Source organism: Dermacentor silvarum, chromosome 6, assembly GCF_013339745.2.
Source record: "Dermacentor silvarum isolate Dsil-2018 chromosome 6, BIME_Dsil_1.4, whole genome shotgun sequence".
NCBI lineage: Eukaryota > Metazoa > Arthropoda > Arachnida > Ixodida > Ixodidae > Dermacentor > Dermacentor silvarum.
In genome coordinates, this window is record NC_051159.1 from 45170321 (window position 1) to 45194460 (window position 24140).

Genomic DNA, 24140 nt, shown 5'->3' on the forward strand with positions numbered 1-24140 from the left:
AGCTTGTATATTATAACATGAAATATAGGATAAGCGCAACATGTTTTTCTTCGGAAATCAGACTCGAGAATAATTTATGTTGTTTACACCCCCAGAAATAAGCCGAAGAACGCAGCCAACTGCTTTTTTTTCTTTTTTTAATATAAGCAAGTACTTCGGTTTTACGTGACAAACCACGATATGATTATGAGGCGCCCGGTTTAGTTTTTGCCACCTGGGATTCTTAAAGCGCACCTAAATAGAAGTACACGAGTCTTTTCCATTTCGTTCCCACCTGGATTGAAACCCGCGAGCTCCAGTTTAGCAGCGCAAAGCCGTATCCACGATATAGGCACTAATTAGGCTACCGCGCAGGCTTCTTTCTTTCTTTTTTTTTTTTTCTTCTTTTTGAAGTATCGACTGGAAAAAAATTCCACGTACGGCTACGGCCAAAGATTAGCATATAGACTGGCCTAACTACAAAACCGTTTTTCGGTGCTCGAGGTCCGACTCCAATAAATAACCCCGTACCAATTACTCCGCATTCTGTTAAGCGAGAAAGGAGGGGAATTTGAATGGAATGTTGCACTGAAGTTTACTCTTTTTTTAAAATCTATATCAATGCTTCCCGTAAATGTACAAGGCGCCGGATGGGGCAGATATGCTTTACTTATTTGAAGCGGCAAGCAGGAAGGTTAGATATGTTGCTTCGTCTGCGTTTCGCGACCTATTGATAGAAAACTATATGCGTAACAATACACACGAGAGATACATGCTGCTTGAGAGAGAGAAGAACGAGAAAAGTATTTTTTCTCCAAAGGGAACCGTACAATAACAGTAGAATGAAAGTCGACACTCCAGCACGCGCAATCATCGAGCGGCATTAGAAAATAATTAAAAAAATAACTAAATAAAAGAAAGAAAAGGAATTTATTCTTAAGGCATAACTACATGTCATATATGCAATTATGAACCCCATTTGATTGGTCTGAACGCAAATACCAGCGCGCGAAGTTGTACGAATGACCCTGCGAGCAGTATCGCCAGCAGTTTCCAACGGCGCGACCTTGATGCGGCCCAATCCACTTCGACCGCAGTGCCGCCCCAATATTTTTCCACGTCCGGCGCCTCACTACAAAGCATGCGCCGCCCCAGCGGCTCGTCCCACTCGACCATATTCTAGTACACTCTAGTTTTCGCCGACGGCTTCACGCGCGCGCGCTTTGTTTGGAGAGTTCGGATGCTGGATACCCCGTTTCGGCGCCACCTGTTTCATACGCGCTGCTAGTGGATCAATAATACTTGCAGAACGGAGAAGTGCCTTCCGCGTTGTTTGTATTTTCAGTGGAAAGCATTAGAAATCTGTTCGTTTCTATGACCAACGTGGGTCCGACTGGCATGGCGGGCACCAGGACATTCACGTGCGAGCTGGACGCCAGTTCGAAATGCCCAGAGAGCGTCAAGTGCCTCCGTGCAGACCTCTGCACGGCCGAAGACGCGTACGAGTGGATCTCCAGCTACAGTCAGACTACCAATACGACATGGATTGTCGACTGGGAAGTCCGAAATCCAACGAGGCAAGTTCACCGCATCTGTCGGGAAGCCCTTGTTATTGTCCGTTTCTTTTACAGGTGGTGCAGAGGCAAATATGCCGACATTTATTTGATAATAAGATGGGAGTTGTGAAACCATTGCATTATTGATATAACTGGTGCCAAATGCGGAACTGTCATGTTAGCCACTATTTGCGACACCGTTGTGTAGTAAATTTTTGCTTGGTTGAGTGAATGTCTTATTTTCTTGAAAGTGAACTAAGGAAATTTGTTTGAAAGTTCGAATATTCAGCCAGCTAGCATGTCAGGCCACGCAAGTGTCGCATGGGCATACGCCGTACAGCGTAAGCAAAATACTCATAAGTTTTGAAGCAGCATGCTAAACCCTAGGCTGGCAACGCTTACTTAAGCCGCTTGTGATCGCCATTTTAAAGGAATATTCGCTGGAAAATGTTCGTATGCTGATCCCATTTCGTTATCGATCCCGTTTACCGATTTTCGTTAAAAACCACGCTTTAATGTTGAATATTTGAATGAATTGGGGAATTTATTTTGGTATCGCACGTGTGAGGCTGACGGTGGAGCCGTGCCAGCTGACAACGTGGGACAAGTTTTATTCTTCCTATTCGTGCTCCGTTTTTCACTTGCATTGGGGTCCGTGATGGCTAACTTCGCGCTACTACTAATGAATTCTTGGCCGTGCTAAAGTTCCCGAATCCGAGATATGGTCGCACAGCTTAAATTCATTAAACCCCCAAACTTAAAAAAAACACATTCCTATCAGTGTTACTCCCAGTTTCTGAAAGCGCCTCTGTTATATGCATTACTAGTACACTGTACCTCGACAACACATCGTTTCCTCATTCGCCGGTATTGTGGACTCGAGCATACTTGCCGCCCGCAAAGACTGCACCATTCACGCACGTGGTGCGGTGGCGGCCGTTCTTGGTCGGCGCGAACGCAGTAAGTGTCATCCGAATCGTGGCGCCAGTTAATCTACGAGGAACGACGTCGACGAAGGGCGCCTGCTATTCTGACGGTTTTAAATTTCTGCTGGCCGCAAGATAGTACCTTCCGAAATTTGCGATTTGCTCAGTGCTGCGCGCTTTGCTTTGTAATCCATGTTGCTTCTTTGTAGCCATTGTAGCTATTATAATATATCGCTCGTCTCTGCGAAAGATCGTAACGAGAAGCGAATCCTTTCGCGCGGCTGGCGACATTGTGCAGCCATCACAATAGCCAGCGTTGCAATAGCACGCAAGCTCGACGTCGTTCCCGCAACTTCCCCCTAGATACCGTACCCTACAATAAAGAACCAACTACCCGTTACGAAGGCTACTGCGGTAAGCTTCTTCGCGCTTTTCATCCACATCGGCTTATTTTCGTACAAGGTGTATTTGGCTAGGACAAACACGCTGCATGCACGTTGATCGTGTCGAAAGGCGCGACGCTGTGCTTGATTGAATGGTGCCGTGATCGTGCACTACAACCGTAGGTGCGGTTTGGAAATAGTATCGGTGCTACTGAAGTGCGTTCATGAACTGTTAATTACTAGTACGAATAGCATACTTGAAGTGTTGTTTTTAACTGAAACCAAGAGCCCTGTGTTCAAAGTAAATTTCTCGTGATACTGTGCGACTATTTTTCATGCTTTTGAAGGTGATGGCTGAAGTAGCCGTATCCATCGAACATAGCTTACTGCAGAAGATTGTATTGTTCCTAGCTTCTGCTATTTGTGGCACACAGCCACGCAGTTGGCTCGGCCAGGAGCTTGACGAGTGGCGGAACACGGCACTTTTCGTACCTCGTCTGTTTCGAGCCTAAAGAAGTAGGGAACATGAAATTAATGTATAAATTATCAGGAGCATACCGTGTTAAATATTGTAAAGTCCCACCTGCTGCACAAGTGACTTGTTGCTGCTTTCATTTTCTGATCACCTCTGTATTATGAGAGCTTTAGGTCTGTATAAGCCTCATGTCTAAGTGCAAGTTGTATGATGCTCTTACTCATATCGAAGGCTTCAGGCTGTTGTCTTGTGTGCATGCAAGTATTCATAAACCATGGCAGTATTGGCACAACCAAGAATGCTGCTGGTTGCCTTTGTGTAGATTGAAACAGTGAATGCGGATTTAAGGGAGGCATCTAAATGCAATATTCAGAACCATGCCGAGCTACCTAACGAGGCAGACATATATTTGAAAAAGAATGCAGCACTTTACGAAACCAGAAAAGTCCTCAATGATTAAACAAATTTTCTTTGTTTCTTTAAAGGATGGTGTTTCATAATTGGTGCCAGCACAGCAACCTCGACAAGACCGCTGGACTGAAGTGCACAAACTGTCCAACGTTTATGGACATCAAGATCAAGGCTGTGACAAAGGAAACAAAAAGAAATGATTCATTTCTGAAGAGGGAGCATCCTTTGTGTTCCATCATTAAGCTAAAGGAGGACCACAACCATGAGCTGAACTGTGCTGATGGACTGCGCCTTCTACGAAGCTTTGCTGACACACGGGACACTTTCCACATCTATTCTAAAGATGGCCTTGCACCTGCAGAGTCTCTTCAGCTTCACCAGCAGAAACTTGCTGTCGAAGATGATGGTGTCCAGCAACTGGCAAATAGTGCACTCAATCCATCTGCTAACACTGTGTACCACTGGTTTAGGATGTGGCGCAAAGATCGCTATGGTGATGAAGTGGATCCACTCAGCAAGCTGGAGGAAAGGCGCCATTATATGATCAAAATGGTGCATTGATGCTGCTTGTAAAATGTGCTTTTTTTAAGCTTCTAGAATTTCTGATAAGGCTGTAGCAAAAATAGTTGCCATTATTTGCGGTTTGTTCTAGTCATCCTGTATGCGACACGTAACCGAGATGCAAAGCCAAATCAACCTTGTAGGCTAACTTTTGATAATTGTCAAAAGAGAACTTAGTTTTAAAAACATAAAGCCATTATAAGTCCCAATAATCCCATTTCGCTTCCTGCAGCAGGCTGAAGACATTGAGATGAGGCCTTTCCATGAAGATTTCCTTCTTTATCATTTTGTTGCTCTTTGGGTGCAGAAAGAAGTGCAGTGCAATTTTCAGTTCTCCGAATATGAAAAGAAAGCTTATGGTTCTCCTATTATACAAAAGCATTTTTCGAACGTATGGTGCCTGTGCGATGGTTTTACTGAATTTTGTACACAACGCCAGAAATGACCATGTGTATGCATGTTGTCGGTGCAGCTGCATCAGCTGTCTAGCGTCAATGCTCAAAACATAAATGCTAATGTGTGGACAATTTAATTAGTAGCTAGTTTAGTAGCACTTGAGACGAAGTGAAAAAGAAAGCCCTTATGTCTTGGACTCAATAGACCCAAATTCATCATCACAACTTGCTAAGAACAGATGATGTATAAATTGTAGTGAGCTATTAAAAAGTACTTTACATGCAGCTATCAAAACACATTTTTAGGAGAAAGATAAGTGCATGATCACATTGAACTTGGTAGCACTTAGTTTGCATTACATTTTTTGTTACTGAATTAATGTACAACAGATGCTATCTATTTGCCACCAGTAACTTCCAGGGCAGTTTACAATTGGATAGCTAACAGAAAATACATGTATGGTGAAGTTTAGTGCACCACTCTGTACATATAAATGGCAGTATTCAAATGCAATACAAAATTGTTCATACGTAACATACTCTGGAGTGAAAGGAATTGTAATGTTATCTATAATTAAAGCTGACAGCAACCTTTTATATTGATATCTGGATATATATGAGTCCTTTGTGGCTCAATCAGACCTTTGCAAAGCACAGCGCAACAATCAAATCTCTATTGCTGTTGCACATGTAAGTGAAAAAGGCAAGTTGAAACTTGTGCATCCTGCTTGAGATGCATTTTAATTTCCCCAGGTAGTATTATTCGAACCTTTCCATAGTGGCATAAATCGTTGGCCATTGCGTGCCCCGGGGTACCGAAGTTTAGGAATGAGAAGCAGCTGTTTGGCATGTTTCTAGAATTCTTGAAGTAGCCATTGCACACATGCGCATTTGGTGTAATTTTTTACACTGCTCTCAAATAAAGCAGTTGAAGTCTGGTGCACACTCAGTTTCTTTCCACTACTTTCAGAGTTTCTCTGCTTTCGCTGCTCATATGCATTTCTTAGCTTTAAGGGTAACATCGTGATTTGCATGGTGTTCACTTGAATAAAGCCGTACTATTGTGTTCAAAGTTGGCTTTGGTTCCGTCAGGCTAAAAGATGCTGATAAGGCAATGCAACGCTTTAGAAGTGTCAAAATAAATGTTCAAACACAGCTCTTTTTTACTTTTTATCTGTAACTTCTTGCAGGGGTCAATGTTAGCACGACCAAGTCAAAGGATGGCAACTGCTGGGCGGTGTTGGTTATTACAAGGATCATGCAGTGAACGCAAGGCTTGGAAGCTGCAAGCGAGATCATCTTTTTGCACTCAACAGCTTCCTGTGACGAGTCACAGGCTACCGTTACAGTAGTGCTCACAGCTGCTCCAGTCGGTGCTATACCGATTGCTGTGCTTATGCACAATTCCCAGACAACGGAAAGCTACAAGACAGCATTGGCCTCTTGAAACAGAAATATCCATTCTGTTTTGGTGGCTTACATGTAAGAGGGCTATACTTTTAAAGTACAGCTGGGCTGATGTAAATGTCTGAATTATTAAAACGATTAGTGTGGGTTGTAAATGAAGAGAAAACACAATATCAAACTTCTCCTTAGCATCACAACTCACTTAATGTGAATGCTTTGTGCAATAATCAGGTTGTGTAACATGCTTGCAAAAGAGCACCTGTAATTGGCACCTGTCATTCGACGGCCAAAGTTTAATTAAAGTATGTCTTTTGATACAGTTAAGTCAGATAATTTTTGGAGAACTGACAAAACTAAAAAATAGTGTAGCTCACATACATAATGGTAAAGCAAAATAGGGGGGTTTACAATCATATCTGTGAGGTGCTGAGACCAACAGCCTTTGTAACACCACTGGTGCACTGAAATTTGCTTGGAGGGGGTACATCCTACTCTAAGGTCATGTCATAGTTTTTAACTGTCATCCAAAAATGAATCATATTTGTAAAATACCTTGAAGGTATAAAGGAGTTCACTGCTTTTCAATCAGAAAAAAGTGCCAACATGTTCGATTATATTTTCCAGACCCCACAGTCATTCATGACCGACAATTCAGCGGCAGAAAAAGCAGCTCTGAAAGCAACGTGGCCTCAAGCAAGTCAACTTTTCTGCCATTTCCACGTGGCCCAGGCGGAATGGCGGTGGCTGCATGCATCAAGCAGCAGCATCAGTCGTGACGAGAGGCGGGAACTAATGACTGCATCCCAGAAGGTGTGTAAAAATGGTGCGCAGTGCTATGATGTGGATTAGCTCAACTTTTCTTGCAACACTGCTTCAGTGGCTACTGTATTACACAAAAGGTTGTGTGTTTGAACCCAAAATTGCAGCCCCTTGATAGGAGCAAAATGCAAAAATACTCGTGCAAGGGATAACCTTTTAGCACTCACTACAAGGCTCTAGGTGGTCAAATTTTATCCAGGATTTTCCACTATGTTGTCCGTCATTGCACCCTTGTACAGCTTTCGCATATCAAAGGGACTGACAACTACTCAGAACGTGTCATGACATGTTGGTGGAAATGAAAGGATCATTATTTATAATGATAGAATCGGGCATGATGTTCGCAATTGAATTAGGCATTATGATTTTACAGTGGCACGAAAAGTTGCAAAAACCGCAAGTGGCGCGAACTTGCTTTAAAGGGACACTAAAGAGAAACCGGAAGTGGAGCTTAAATGGTAGATTATCCCTTCACGATCACAGCCATACGATTCTTACTGCAAACAGATGTTTAATAAGCGAGAAAATAGCGAAAAACTGAAGTATAGGTGCTGACGCCCCTTCGAAATTCCCGCACTACACGTTCGTGACGTCGGAGATTACAAATGCAGGCCGGTCGCTATTGGTCGAGAGCGATTTATCGCTGTTAATGAAGCGCAAAATGAAATACACCTTAAACGTACATAAACAGCATTTGCCAACTTTTTAAACCGTTTCAAGGGAGGAAGTACAAGTTTAGCACAACATTGAATAAATAAGAAAAAATGGCATGGAGATACATGCGGCCGTGATAGTTTCGTAGTTTAGTTTTTGGTCAATGCATCGTTGCGCGCGCCTGTTCCGCTCTACGGTGTTTGGTTGCGTGGCTCGAAAAACGTTGACTTCGCGGGAAACAGCCAGAAAATGCCTCGTGTGTGTAGTGTTGAGGGCTGTATAAATGGCCCAAGGCGCTTGCTCAGGGGCAGCGGCAGTGTTGACTCGATTGTGTCCTTTCATGTGGTGTCGCCCGGCGTTCGCAATGGCTCAGTGCTCTGCCGATGATAAAACGGCAAAACAGCCAGGGAAACTGATGGTGTGCTCTCTGCATTTCTCGCCCTCGGATTATGTGTATAATCTTGCCCTCGGAAAGTATCTTGGCGTGCCCCAGAGGCCAGTCCTTTCTCGAGCAGGTGTTCCCTCAATGCGGCCTTCATCAAACCCCTACCGGTGCCCCTGCAGCAGCAAACTGGCGGCTCGGTGAGTGCTGAATGTCATTAAATAAAGCCACGAAATAACCATACCGAGTACGTGCGCAACTTTCTACGCTTGTTCTGTCGGGAACATCGTCGCCTGGCGGACCGGACGCTTCGCCTTCCGTCGACGAAAACGAAGCTCTGCTTTCGCCGGCGCGGCCGGCGGCTCACCGCCATCGCACGCGGAAACACCTACCGCTCGAGCACGGAGGATCATTTCGCGCTCCGTTTCACTGATTATCGCTGAAATGCAGTCCTGCTTCTCTGGCGAGCTCTTTGTTGCAAGGTTCAGCGGCAGCAACGGTATCCATCGCGGCGAACGCAAACGCAGCGACCATGCATGCAGCCATGATGCATCCAGCGCCTCGGCCGTTTACGCAAGCGGTGACGTATCATGGCGCATTCTGATTCGCTGAGAGCAATGAAATCTGTGACGACACTGCTTCAGCGCCAAATCTGGGGTGAGGGAAATTGAGGAAGAGATATTTGGTCTTTGTTTACGAATTTCTCCGCTAATAACTCGTATTTTTGCACCCAACAAAAACTGCATGCATTCCTGAAGGCCCCTCTTTTATTCCAGCTGAACTTCCTGTTTCTCTTTAGTGTCCCTTTAATTTGCTTTGTGCCAGGTTACTCACACTTGCTCTGCTGCTGAGGTGCAGATTCAGGCGGAAATAGGATGAGAAGCATACATCACTCCCACTCGCTGTAGGAAGGTGACTATAGTAGCCAAGTAAACAGACAGAGCTGAAGTCTGTTTGTGTGACATGTGAGCACAGAATTGTGGTATGATCCACCTCGGAGCACTTTTGCTCTCCGCGTGGTGAAATCCGAGCACCCACTCCAGGATTCCAGCGGCTGCTCCAGATCGACCAGTGAAAAGCATAAGACTGGTCACACTGTTATGAAGCAAGAGCCCACAACTTCGAAAGACAAAAATTTGATTAGCAGGCACATAACAGGACAACCCTGCAGCATTAAACCATATTTGGCTTTATATACTTCAATCAAGCAGTTATAAGCAATGTAATTGGAAAACGGCCTTGAAACAGAAATGACTTCGCAGAACTACGTCTATAACACTCCCTTTGATGAACTGTAAAGCTGAAAGTGTAAGGGCTTGAGTGCCACGTCTTGCACATTTTGTATTTTTAAGCATTGCATGTAGAAGAGTAGCCAAATTTAATCGAATAAAAACATTTTGTTCAAGCACAACCGCGCTGATTTGCAGCACCATGTATGTTAAAGACAAGACAGTTATCGCAACAGGCAGAGCAGTTCATGTGAATGCTAGTGTTGTCATTTGCTGTGCCATCAGTTTCTGCGTTTTCAAGGTGAATGGCCCGAGCCCCAGAAGAATTTCACTTAGCCTACAACACACGCCAAAAATAGAATTTTCATTTGGAGACGAAATGCGGAAGCTAGAAAAGTATTTGAAAGAGATTGGAACTAAGAATGCCGCAGCACACCATTGACATCTACACAGACGCTGCAATCACAAGCGACATAGCAAGCATGGCCTGGGTTAGTACAACTGCACCCCAACACAATGGCTATCACAGATGTCAGCTTCCCGGGGGTGCAACCTTGCACGCAGAACTCTTAGTTATATGGGGAGCGGTCAACACCATTCCCATTGACATGGGAGACATTGTAGAGCAGAATGTGTAAAATAATTATCGGATCCTCATTTCCACACCAAACTCTATGCCTAAAGATATTGGCCGAAGGCTCTCCTAGCAGAGCACTGATGCATTACATTTTCACTAAAATAAAAGCAGACCGTAAACGGAGACTATTAGAAGCTACACCAGTACATGTGTTTTACGACAAGAGCGGGCTTACTCGCACAGAACAGGTTTTTTTTTAATAAGGTTATGGCCGACGCTGCATGTACACCACACATACTTGAGAAATGGCACCAAACCAGACAAGCTATACGATTGCGAACACTTATACCCGATGCACACATTGTCAGGAGTCATGCGGAGCAGACTTGCAACACCTCATTTGGAGCTGTGCAGATTTTTTACAAGGGAGATTCAACATTTACTGCATGGAGACATTAGAACACTAGGAATTTGAATACAAACTACTGAAACACAGAAAGCTATTGCGACATATGGCAGACAAAGTGGCTTGTTTCGAGTTGTGTAGAAGGGGTCGACCAGCCAATTCGAGAGTGGCGGATCTGAACATGCACCGTGCATATGTGACACGGGTAAATGCATTCCTTGAACGGAAGGAAGAGTGGCTGCTCTTTTTTAGGTTGGGCCTTATAACGAGAGGCCACAACACAAACAATTATGCTGGAGTCACTATTCGTGTATTGAAGGATGTGGTTCTTGGCAGGCAAAAGGCATATAATGTAGTTGCCCTTGTGGACCTCGTGGCAACAGTCTGGGAGGACTACTTTTCGAGAAGACGGCTTAGCCATGCATACAACCGTGTGCCAGCTCCCCAAATATTTTACGACAAGTTTGGGCTCAGGATGGCCGAAAGTGTTGCACAGTTGGTTTGTGCTCTTGGTGATAGCATGTACCAGGTGCCCAGTGGGCAGGAAGACGGTAAAATTTATCACGTTTGGCAAGACGTCGGCACTTGCACTTGTAGAAATGGTCCACAAGGGGCATTCTGTAAGCATCAAGCACTGGTTCATCACATGTATGGAGGAGCATTTCCAAATGCCCCAATACTGAAACCCGATGACCGGCACAAGTTAGGTGTCCTTGCCCTGGGTGACAAGTGCCCTGACAAAGGTTTCTTTGGAAGCTTCCGTTAGGTGTTGCCAGAGCTCCCGTCCACCAGCACTGCTTGGGAAGCACACAACCAGCATGCACCTGAGCCTCAGCACAAGCCAATAGAGCGTGACCAACATCACTCCGAGTGCTCAAATTCCAACGAACAGCGTCGCCAGGTGCGTATCGCACTATCTTCATAGAAACTTTGGGTGTGGGGCAATGTGAATGCTGCCTTCTAAATTCTCATGTCATTGTTTGTTCAAAAAGCTTCTCGAGGTATTTAACTAGGAAACTGCTTGCTTTTAAGGTATGTTGTATGAACTTTCCATTCAGAAAGTTGCCAAAGTGTCATCCCCACATTTCGTGAATAACTTAACAAGTACTGCAATCTAGCTAGTTGCTTTGATTGCACAGCTTTCGTTAGTGCAGGAAAACTCTCAAACTTGTGTTGCCTGCAATTTATCTTGTCTTGCTGCTTCTGCATGCATACTATAACCGAATCTAGGTTGTTGATATTACCAGGCAACACTGAATCTTGTTCAACTTCTGGTTATGAAGCAGTAAGTTAAATTGCTTTAACATTGATTTACCATGCCATCACTTATTTTATGCCATGCTTACTTGAAAAGCTCAGTATTCTGTCATGCCATAACAATTTCAGAAGTGTTGTTAATAAGCTGCAGTACATTATTTTTCTGCAAAGCCAAGTATTTTCATGTTACTTTCTCTGAACCCTATGTTGGTGAACGGCACAATTTTAGTTAGCTTTATCACATTGCCTGCAATACTGCATGCGATTTGTTTCATCCTAGAAAAGCCTGCTAAACTTGGTGTCAGCATATACTAGTGTAGCGAGAATTGAAAGAGAGGGAAAATATATTTGAACTGTACCGCATGATTGTCATGAATAGTTGGTTATAAATGTAACAGAGGTGTTAGTAATGAGGATGACTGTAGCTCTGGGGAGGTAAAGTATGTGCAGCAGAAGGCACGCCAGAGTATGAGTTGCTTGTCTTGTGGTGGAGTGCTCGAATTCTTCCTACTAGCAGCTCATGATGGGCTCAGTGCTCACATTGTGTGAGTGTGTGCAGAATCTTTACAGCTTGCACATGAGCTCAGACCTTACTTGAAATATGTGGTCACCATACATCAGCTCAGCAGCAAGCGTAGGAAATATTTCACATGGGAGAGGCTTATGTAGCATAAATGAGGATGGAAAGGGTACTATAACTTGGTGAACAGTGGGACAGTGTAATTAGTTTTTGTGTTTTGTTTTGTTTTTTTGCCCAGGGTGCTGCCGAGGTGCTGAAACAAATCCATGAGGAGGAGTGGCGCTACTACTCCTTGGCTGCTGACAACCCTTATTAGCTTACTGTACTTCAACAGGTGATGGCAGAAATAAAGAAAGTGCACAAGGAGCCTCAAGTGATTGCCTCTTATCTTGCCCAGAAGACTGCTTTTGCAAGTGCCAGAAGGCGTGGCCGCACCATCAAAGTTCAGCCGACTGGCATAGCTAGACGTCGGCCGGGTGTGGGCAGAGGCTCAGGCAGAGTGCAAGCAGGTCGTCCCTCCAAACATCAAGCGTGCAAAAAACTAAGCGTCCACACGCCCTACACTTAAGCGTGAACAGTGGTGTGCCTCACGCGAAGTCCTATGGAACTGGGCACTGAGCACCAGAGTAGGCAGCATTCATGAACGTTTGAACAGGCAGCGCCCAGGGCCTGCGGAGGGCCAGCTCTACTCTTGCTGTGCTGCAGCCATACCAAGAAGGGTTAGTCGTGCAACAGCATATTGCATTGTCATTTAACTTGAATTATCACTTTGGTTGAGGATACTGAGCCATGTTTCATGAATAGTAAAATCATCGTCAGCCTATATTTATGTCAACTGCAGGACGAAGGCCTCTCCCTGCGATCTCCAATCACCCCTGTCTTGCACTAGCTGATTCCAACTTGCGCCTGCGAATTTCCTAACTTCATCACTCCACTTTGTTTTCTGCCGTTCTCGACTGCGTTTCCCTTCTCTTGATATCCATTCTGTAACTCTAATGGTCCACCGGTTATCCATCCTAAGCATTACATGGCCTGCCCAGCTCAACTTTCTCCACTTAATGTCAACTAGAATATCGGCTATCCCCATTTGTTCTGCGCAGTGTGGAAAAAATATACTGAACTAGGGCCTGTTGCATAGTTAGTGCCAGACGTAAGGTAGTTGACCAACTTATCATTTTTCTTGTTAGTGCTTTCTGGCGGACAGGTCACTTTGTGCCAACTATGAACTCTCAGTTTAATTTGACAAAACTAGCTCTGCTTAGATAGCCATGAAATATCCCAAGGTGTTGCCAAAACAATTTGTGCATACGGTTCCTGTTTTGGCTTGTGGAGGAGGTATGCAACATCTTTCAAAAATGGGATGTAGCTCAAAGTCAAATGTGCTGAACAAGTCATGATTTATTGTCACTGTTCTGTCTGCCTCCATGGCAACCCTTGCATTGCCTACAATCACAGACCATCGTCCTGATGTCGTTCCTTTGAATTCCACTTGAGTAGGGATTGTGAGGGGAGTTCACCAGAGAACCAACCAGCGTTAGAAGTGACGAATACTGTTTACAATGGTGTGACGCTGGCTGGTCACCGCGATCTATGGGGCCATTTGAGATGGGGCACACACTGGCCTGATGCACACTTACTCTCAGATGTCTGTTTACTATGTCAAAGGAATTGTTGGTTTTTGATGAAAGGTTATCATCGGTCACTTTCATGTTACTTGATGCAATAAACCAGGGTGGAAGTGGTGCGAATTCTGTATTTTTAGGGGCGCTCTTGCTTGGTAGGGCAGATGAAGCGTCATGCTATTGTTGCTGACTTGAAAAGTGTCTATGAGAGCAATAAATAAATGAAAAATTTCGTGGCAGTGTTGCTTCAGTACTTCTAGCATTTGCCTGTGATGCTCTGAAATCGAGCATTATGAAATACCCCAAGGAAAGAACTTTTTCAGCTGATCTACCTTTTGATTTACAGTGGCAGCACTCCCTCGTGCACAGGATGTCTACTTTCAAGGAGAACCTGGTATTTTCTGACAATTCGCACTTAAGGAAAATTTCAGCAAAAAATAAGAACGATACCCTGAACATTTTTTTTGTGCAACTTGAACAATTATGTGCTTTGGTACTTCAAATACATAGCATGAGCAAGATGCTGTGCTCTTTATGTTGGTTTCGTACAGTAAATGCAAACTGTACCTGGAAAGGACCAGAAGTTTTCTATGAAATTAATACTGTGAAACACCTCAAGCAAAACAATAGAAAGTACTATTCACTGTTTCATGAGCAACATTTTTCCCTGCCATTTTCCACTAGATTAACCAATTTGTCAAAGTGGCATCTATGGTCCAAAGTGCAGACATCTCGTGAATACTGCTGTGTGTGGCTACTGATTGTATAAATTATGTACTATAGCTGAATGTCGAGATTTCTGTCTAAATGAAAAGGAAGATTTCCAACAATGGGGGATTGTTAAGCTTTCACAAAGAACAGGACAACAAGTTGTTCAGGAAAAAAATAGCGTCGATACAGACCTTTCCTTTATTAAGAAGACCAGCCTTACATGAAAACAAATGGCTTGTGTGTGCTTCAGCATTGCCCTCAATGACTTTGTTCCCTAACTTGTGGTAATGCTACAAATATTCATTTTGAAAAAAAAAAACGTATGTGTTAGTTGCAGTATATACTTCGTGTGTTGAAGTACGATTTATAACAGTGGCAAATTCCTGTAGAAAACACACTATTTCTACAGGTCTACTTTTACTGCATTCACTGCAGCCGGTCCACTGCAGAAACCAATAATTTTTCCTAGGTATCCTTGCGGGCAGCCATCTGGTTGTTGCCCGCACTATGGCCTTGTTGACAGCCAGCCTTCCTGACCAGTGAACTTGAGGTATTAGATTGCTGAATGCGGTATCTTCCGCTATCTGTGACTGGTTGACTAGTCAGCACAGCTGCTATGGCAGAGAAGCTCATACTTTGAACTAGATTTGCCTCAAACTCAGTGATCCAATGTAGTCCGACTGTTTGTACCTTGTCATTAAGAAATAAGCTGCTCTGCTTCTCTGCCATTGCTTGGCAGCTGTCGATGTAAATTGCTACTGATAGCTTGGCAAGTTTGGTTTCTGCTATAGGAACCGTACAACAATAAACATAGCAAACTTGTACCTGGCTGAGATTGAGAGATACTGTCCTTGAGAACTATATCTGCTGTCTACGACTTCAATAACCATCAGCATGTCAAATAAGTGCTTTATTTGAGGTGTTCTAAATTCACTATGTACAATTGAAGAGGAGAAACACATGCTTGTACTTCAAATGCATATGCTTTCCAGTTCAAAAATTTTTCGGGCTTTGAATTGAAATATAATTGATGTTCATGTTTGCCTAAGCATATCACTGCATACAAATGCGATTGTATGCAGGGCAGAGCAATAATAAAGCTTTTGGAGAGTTAGGGGCAATTTCCCGCACAGTGTACTGGATGGCTAAAACTGAAGTCAAATCCGTGCAATCAAAATAAAGCAGCTAATTTTGTATAACGGAGCAATACACTACTTCAGATTTCTCTTATAAAGGGGCTACACAATATTTGCTAAGCCAAACGTCACACTGTCTGACATTTAAACATGTAAATTGCTTACTAAATTCCCTCAATCGTCACACTATCGGATAATTATGAACGCTACTCCCAATCCAGAGTCCCCTAAACTGTCAAAGAGTGATTGACATTCGGCGATTGTGAGTGGCTCAGTAGTTATAAAATCCTGAAAACCTTACCGCATTAAATTCACAGCTGGCACTCTGAGAGGCGTGAAGGGCAGCGTTGAAGCACCCGAAAACCAGCGCATTAAATGCACAACTAACACTCGGACTGGCGCGAAGGAACACGAGTGGAAGCCAGATACGTGAAACTTGACACAACTAAATTGTGAATCAGCGTGGAGTAACGCATTCATCAAACTTGAATATACACCACTCACGCGTCACGTAACCTAAAGGGCGCTTTTGAAGAGTTGCATTCATCACACGCCAGATGTAGCCTAAAAGAGCTTCCGTAAATAAAAAAAATATGTTGCTGCTATCACGACTTCTTGCCTGAAAGACGCCATCAAAAGAAACCCGCGATGCGTGCGCGTCAACTGCTTAGTAGGGGGTTGCCGGCAGTAATGGGAAGAGCCGCGCAGGCAACACGTGACTTCATGGCGAGAACCAATAGTGTGCGAGGGCGTCCAGCGTGAGTCGCACCGTCTTTCTCGCCCTCCTTTTTATTGCGATAGCAATTATATGGACACTTCAACCGGATTTCTGCCGTCGGGGTCGCCGTCGCTGTGAAGTTCCCTATAAATAAAATCTTCGCCGCGCGCCGTATGCCCGAGCGGAAGCGAGCGGGGACGCGCGCTATCACGGAGAGCAAACGCACTCATCTCCCACGCCCAAGCAAGGAAGCAGGAAGCCAGTGCCGGAGGGAGCGGGGGGGGGGGGGGGGGGCGCACTTCTACTCTGCCAACAACCGCGCTCGTCGCTCGTCCGCACCGCCTCTTATCTCCACACGGCTCTGACCTTTATGCGCCGTGCATTCGCCGCTCAGTTTACGTTGAAGCGATAGACCGCAGGTACCTTCGCCCGCTGCGGCGTATGCTTGCTGCCAGCGTTTTGACAGTCGTTGTCTGCAGTCATTCAGTGTGATCTATTCGTGTTTGTTTGTGCGCGCTCACACCACGCTTGTTCATTCAGTTAGTAATAGTCAGGCCACATTTTCCAACGCACGCTACACATGCAATGCTGCCCGGATCGGCAGTGCAGCGCTACAGGTGTGTCCCTTCGCACGCGCGCTGCCCACGGGAAGCGCTTCTCACCAACACCACCGTTTCACACGCGCCTTCTCGTGGTCATCGAGTCTCTCTTCATGTCTGTCTACTTACGCCGCAGCACACCTGCTTACTTAATCAGCTCATGTTTACTACAATTCATATTGCTTCCAAAGCCGCTCACCTTACTTCGTATGACATTGAGGTGTTGCTATCGCATTCATTGTTTCGCCCTTAGGGCGAAACTGTGACATTTTTTGTCTCTCTCGCGTGTGAAATCATCCGCGGAAAGAAAAATACGCCTCCCGCCCGGGCGGTTGTATCTTGAAAGCCATCTGCAAAATACACCTCCCGCCCGGGCGGCTGTATCTTGAAAGCCATCTGCAAAATACGCCTCCCGCCCGGGCGGCTGTATCTTGAAAGCCATCTGCGGCGGCCGCAGAGTGTTTCCTCCCTGCGCCGTGTTTTCGCGGTTTCGCGTTGATGCGAGCGGCGAGACGAAAGTCCATTCGCTCGCTGCTGCTGCCGTGCTTACTCACTGCAGTGTTTCGACAGCGTGTTTCCGCGGTCATCGAGTGAGATGGGTTCATGTTTGCCTATGCGCGCGTTACACCATGCTTGTTGATTTAGTTAGTATGCCTATGCATGTTTACAAGTTTATACGGCCGATAAAACAACTATCCTTACTTCGTATGGCTGTCCACCAAATGGCTACTGCAATCGATGCTTCGTCTTTCGGGCGAAACTGTGACATTTTTTTTAACAAAGTGCTATTTTGCACACTGAAGCAAAAAAGTAAATTGAACACCCATGTATTTCGTTACAAACTTTCGGAAATAATATCTCCAAACGGGGGACATCCTGCTAAACCATTTCAAGTGGATACCTGATGTATTCAATGGCCTTGATGATGACTTGTGCCGTGCTGCTGTGAGCGGGAGCTTTGTTCAGACGTCGAGTGAGGAAATCCCGCATTCCGGCTATCGTCGTTTCCAATCTCGTCAGACGCTCGACATGGCGCTCCTCATCGTCTGCATAAAACGAATTGGGATTATTTTCCTTCGCGAAGATATCAAATTGGAGCAGCCCGCTACAAATGACGCATAAATGCGTAAGCGTGGTTGGGCTACTTTAGTGCACAGTGTCATCATCATCATCAGCCTATATTTATGTCCACTGCAGGACGAAGGCCTCTCCCTGTGATCTCCAATTACCCCTGTCTTGCGCTTGCGTATTCCAACTTGCGCCTGCGAATTTCCTAACCTCATCATCCCACCTGACTTTCTGCCGTCCTCGACTGCGCTTCCCTTCTCTTGGTATCCATTCTGTAACCCTAATGGTCCACCGGTTATCCATCCTACGCATTACATGGCCTGCCCAGCTCCATTTCTTCCGCTTAATGTCAACTAGAATATCGTCTACCCCTGTTTGTTCTCTGATCCACACCGCTCTCTTCCTGTCTCTTAACGTTACTCCTAAGATTTTTCGTTCCATTGCTCTTTGTGCGGTCCTTAACTTGTTCTCGAGCTTCTTTGTTAACCTCCAAGTTTCTGCCCCATATGTTAGCACCGGTAGAATGCAATGATTGTACACTTTTCTTTTCTGTCTGCACAGTGTACAGACACCTATGTCGGCCACTCAGCAATGGACAGTTTTAGCAGAGCGTCACTCACGGCTTCGCTTTGTTTTCACACGCTCAGACCCCGCAGAGAAATGCGTTGTTTTCGCATTCTTCAAGAGTATGCAACGGAGAGACGGTAGCATTGTAAGGACAGCTTAGATTCAAAAGGACAATGAAACCAAGTCGACGCACCGTCACCTTTCACTCAGTCGACTCGGTAGCAGAGCTAGAGCGGCGTATTACGCTACGCCTCCGCTATAAGCTTTGCGCGCACGCGCACTGCCATTGCTGCTGATCGATTTTGTAAAATTTGATTGGATACGCCGCCGCGAGTGGAACAAATCTGTCTAATGCAACAGTAGTGCAGTTTTGATTGGGTGAGGCAGACGGCTGAATTCGCTGACACAGCATGATCACATCAAGTACAGGGACACATGGCGAACTTTATAAACAAGATAAATTTATCGCACGTATACATCTTAGAGACGGGTGATGCAATCGAGAATTACAAAAGCATGTGTTATCCCCCAAAATTATGCAGACTTAATTAACTCTAGTTGACACCTGCATACTGCGATGCATTCACGGTTTAGTAGAGAATGGTTCTTAGTAATCATATAACTCTTCCGCAGTAAACTGCTAATGCTCTTGCGATGTGTTGCGAACTAATGCGGTGTGCAGCGCATAGTGTTGTTTGTTCTTCTTGTCGTGATACTTCCTGAACCAAGTTGGCATCAGAGAGGTTCATTGAGCAATGCCACATATCCAGTGGCGCAGACCCAGTCGCCGCAGGGCCACAAAACCCGTGCCCTTCGGTATTTCGAGGCCGCACTACCATCCGGACTGGCCCACAATCTTGGACAGCGTTGTTGCGTAAATGTTGGATAAACAGCGTAAATGTTGGATAAACCAACATTTATTAAACTGCCCTGTGTTCGGGTCCCGTACCCCGGACAGTGACGGACATTGCGTCGCGTTGATAGAAGTTCGTCCCTAGGAGGATGTGCAACACTCGCGGCGGCGACACGGCGTAGACTCCTGTGCGGCTTTGGCACCACACTCAGAGTTCTCGCGCAGTCTGCGGTTTATACGACGCTACCAGCACGTGTGTGCGCCCTCTTTCCTCGGCGCTTTCCTCGCCACCAGTAACAGACACCTGTTCACTCAGAAGGCTTAAAGGTGAAGAATGCTACGCGTCAAGTGGCGTAACATGCGTAGATTTGATTCGCCGCGTAGTTCTGCCCCACGGGAATTTGTCACTCAAGAAGTTCATGGAAGAGCGGCATATACTCAGTGGCGTATAGACTTCACAGCCATCGGGATCAACCTACATTTTAGACCACGCTATCTTTGAGATCGACCCACAAAAACGGGCTGAAAGTCGCGAGATACTTTCCAGAGAATCGGCAAAAAAAACTGGGTTGCACTCGCCGAGACTGCTTTGCAATTAAATACAATATTTTCGATCAGGTAGACGTGTAGCACGCACAGTTTTCTGCTATGTGCAGCGCGTGCACATAGTGTCGAACGAGGCTACTGTGCCCTGTCTTCTGCAGGAGTAGCAGAACGTCCCGCATTGTCAGCCTTTCGTAATTTGTGCAGGTGTTTTCCCCTGGTTGTTGCAACGTCCAGACGGTTGCCAAGAGGCCGCTTAAAAATAATTTATTTACAGCACTTAGCCCCAACGTGCCCAAAAATAATTTATTCTATATGCCATAAATCACGCACAAGTGAGCTGCTTAAGTTATTCAGTCTGCAACACGTTCGTGTTTTATATCTCGTCCCTGTTTGTGATGTTTTTTGTCACCGATCTCGGGGGCGTGTGGGTGGTAAAAGAGATGGAGAAGGAAGACGGATGGCGACACAGCAAACAGATTTCTTAATAGCACGCAAACTCGAGACTGAAACTAAAAAAAATCAAGCACACTAAAACACACTGCGGGAACAATACTAACAAAGATACAAACTAAAGCCTAATATACTAAACAAGTTCGAATTCACGCCTACGCTCGTCTGTGGCGGCTAGTCCTTCAAAGCCGGGCAACCCTGTCCTATCTCGCTGAAACACATGCCTGAAACTCTACAAAGAGTCACCTTGCTGCACCCGTCGTTGTACGTTTGTCCGAGTCCGAAGCTCGTCGGCCCTTTCTCTCAGAGTTCAGCGCTCTCGTCGATTCTGTAGTCGTCTCTGCCTTGCCGTCGGCGCGTCGTCTCTTTTATCGGTGGTGAGCTCGTGGGTACTTCGTCGGTGATGAGCTCGTCAGTAATTCTTCAGTGACGGCGCTCGGCGTTGCTTAGGCCCACCTGGATAGGACCTAGCGTCGGGATGCGTCACAACTTCTTCATGAGTGCCGACGTGGCGTCCCGAGGAGAATCGAACGTGCCGGTCTGCCGCAGAAGGGGGATCCTCTGGACATCGGTCCCGCCGTGAGAGGCTGCAGCCAGTCCAGGAGCCTCGCTCGAACTTGCTGAGGTCGACGGCCACACCTTGGACGGCCAACGTCACGGACTCAGCCAGACCCCCAAGTATCCCGTCGCCAGAGCGAAGCTGGCGATGCGACCTTCCTGGCCCGGAGCCACATCGATAATCCACCGACCGCGCCGTTCATCCCTCGATTACGCCTCGGCTCACGCGCCTCGAGAGTTCGTGCCGTTCCGAACACTGTGCTTCACGTGCGCTTCTTTTTCGCGCCGCAGGTGGCCTCTTACATATGACACTGTTTCTTCGCGCCATGTTTTATCGAGTAGGGAATACCAACACGCCCGACATTCAGTGCTTCTGAGAAAACTCGCGAGCCCATCGTTTGGTGGCAAAGAATCCTATGTTAACTGACCGTAATTGCATCGCCGAATCAGCGATCTTTCCTCCGTAGGTAGTCATAGCGTTCAGTGAGGTGCGATCACCTTCGCTAGCTGGCACAGAACAATGAGATAATCTGCCTAGCCAATTGAACAACATGTATGTTGTTTTTACAACCAGGTCGAGCACGCGCACAACCTTTTTGGCAGCCCCGTTCTTGAAGCGAGGCCAGTACAAACCTCGCTGTTGTCACTTGAATCCACCGCATAATAATAAATAAAATATACTGGGAAGGAGCCCCCTATCTGTATTCTTCGTAAAAAAACAAATAATCTGGACATAATACATGTATGACTAAAACATGCGGTATCATAACATAACATAACATACAAGTATCTCTAAAACATGCGGACTTGTTAAGAGGATGCTTTACCTCGACCGCTTCTATATGAATTCGTAGGAAAGGAGAAATTGTTTTCTTTTTCGGCAACTGATGAACCGGTACCCAGCTTGTTAGATTTTAAAGATTAAGTTAAAATGCTGTAACTTCTACCAGGGTACTGTTTAGTTAGGCGATCAGTGTTAAAAAATGTCGCAGTTTCACCCGAAAGGTGAAGCATCGATTGCGATAGCAAATTAGTGGACAGCTGTATGAAGTAAGGGTAGTGGTTTTGTCGGCCGTATGAGCTTGTAAACGTTCGCTTACTGACCAAATTAACAAGCATGGTGTCACGCGTGTCAGCCGTCACAGATGGCTTTGAAGATGCAGCAGCCCGGAGTAGAACCCCCCCTCCCTGCCCTCCCCACGGAAGACACCGTGCTTCTTTCTGACTTTCCTTCCTTGCGTGCCCGAAATTGAGCCGCGATCTTCGGCTCATCCTCGCACGCTTTCACTCGCGCATACAGCATACGGCGCGCGGCGACGATTTTTATCACCCTTGGACTTTATACGGAACCTCCCAGTGACGGCTACGGCGACGTCGATGACAGAAATGCGCCTGGAGTTCCATATAATTGCTGCCGCAATAAAAACTAAATATTTCAGTATCTTCCGAAGTTCCGGCTCTGCGACTCACAAAAAACTTTATCACACTTCTGTAAATTGCGCTTATATTACACTAAAGTGGACAACATTCTCTGCGTTATAGCCCGCTCTGAACTATGCTACTAATTTAGGAGTAGGCCTTTTGCAACAACATCGTTAACAGTCTAACAACCTTATGTAACCCGAAAGTTATCATTGCAGAGTATACGCTGTAATAAATTCAGAACATGCATCCAAAAATATTGCCATGACTCCATGTAGCCCTAGTGTTTAAATACATGGGCGCTGCCGACACAGCATAATATATTTGGAATATTGGCGGCTAGGCAGATTGATCAGAATGATCTGAAATGAAAGTGGTGCTAAATAAGGACAGCAAGGACTGGAAAGTAACACATTTTTACGTTGATAAACTGCACGTAAACAGAAATAGTATACCACAGTAGTATTCGCCCATACCACAGCCAATTGTTTCAATGAAGATTGACTCAGAATAAAAATATTCATATCAGAATGATCACAAATAGATGTTAGTGTGCTCATCTCGCAAATGGCAGACACAGCTGGTAATTTTACGCTTGGTTATATATTTTCCATGTTGTGACTTTTCATTCATGGAGCGCGGTTACGTTCTATCTAAAGAAGCTACGTGTAACACGGATAAACATTTGTTCACACACTATAGTATATGGAGTGTTCTTACCCTTCAGCATGGTGGCATCGAATACCGTCGTACCACAAAGTGAGGGATCTGGCACGCTTACAGATGGCACCTCGGCTGTCGAGCTGAAATTTGTATGAGTGAGCAAATCAGCCATTAAAACGACAAAAAATTTGCCACAAAGAAGATAATTCTGGAGTAATATCTTATTGCATCGAATTTTTCGACTAAGGATGTCAAAGACATGCCGTCTCCAGTGGGAAAGGACGACCTGGGGCAAGAGGTCGCCAAACTGGCTAGGTGTGCATGGCACACCTACCAGTTTGGAAGGTTGGTAGTTGTGTCGTGCACACCTACCAACCTTCCTGCACACTACAGCCTTTCTTGCACAACTTTTCTTGCACCGCCCCTCCTTCGTTTGGAAGGAGGGGTGGTATAGGTGAGCGACTACGCCACCTTCTTGCAGTGTGCCTTTCTGTTCTGCACACAGTGGTTTTGTGACTCGTTGTCCCAACTCGTAACTTCCCTACTGCAATACACCATCTTCCCTTTCCCATCCCGATTTGTCCTCCACTTCTTTTTACTTTTCTTTTCGTTAGTCCGGCACATCGATATGCCTAGACACGTGAAATTCCAGCACTCGTTCTTTGTTTAGCTTCTTCTTTGCAGATAAGCTCCGCTACCAGTAACTCCACGTAACGTCACTCCACTAAGGACTTAAAAATGAGGTGCCAAGGAGACCCAAGGACAACTTTGACAATAATAGTCACACCTAAGGACATGTCGGCCAGCTTGTCTGAGTAGTTTTACCTTGGTTCAGCCAACATTTATCCTACCATGAACTAGTTCGTATTACATTATGTGATTTGTAATGTGAAGTGGGGACGTGCAGGAAAGACGAAGACACGGCTGAATTGATGGTTTACTGCACGTGGTTAATAGCCGTATAGCTGCACTTGAAGATAAAAAAAATCCCGTCTAAATTCTGCGCTTGTGTAGTTCAAACCCTGCTCAAATCCTGCATTTAATGTAGCTCCAATCCTGCTCAAATACTGTGCTTGTGTAGTTCAAATCCAGCGCTATTGCAGCACCACTAACGAGACACCTGGAGAAGTGCGAAGCAGTGATGCGTCGGTGTGTCCCTTATGTTAATTCACCTTTGGTTTGAACTACACAAGTGCAGGATTTGAACATGATTAGAGGTACATTGGGCGCTGGATTCAAATTCTGCGATTGTGTAGCTCAAATTCAGCGCTAATGAGCTCCACTAACGTG

The 24140-nt window shown here is 45.4% G+C and overlaps 2 protein-coding genes across 2 annotated transcripts in view; one reads left to right on the forward strand and one right to left on the reverse strand.

The window, feature by feature from the left end:
- Window positions 1-10341: 10341 nt before the first annotated feature.
- Window positions 10342-10948, forward strand: LOC119456635 (uncharacterized). Its single transcript, XM_037718462.2, has one exon. The coding sequence runs from the start codon at window positions 10342-10344 to the stop codon at window positions 10924-10926; it is 585 nt and encodes a 194-aa protein (XP_037574390.1). The 3' UTR covers window positions 10927-10948.
- A 1588-nt stretch (window positions 10949-12536) lies between these two features.
- LOC119456636 (kinesin-like protein KIF28) overlaps window positions 12537-24140 on the reverse strand; it is a 97309-nt gene continuing 85705 nt past the window's right edge. Inside the window, exon 25 of the mRNA XM_049668997.1 lies at window positions 12537-12636. Coding sequence (XP_049524954.1) covers window positions 12537-12636 — 100 coding nt within the window. The remainder of the gene's footprint in view (window positions 12637-24140) is intronic.

Coding starts and splice junctions, on each gene's coding strand:
- LOC119456635 (XM_037718462.2), top strand. CDS start 10,342: ATGCACCGTGCATATGTGACACGGGTAAATGCATTCCTTGAACGGAAG.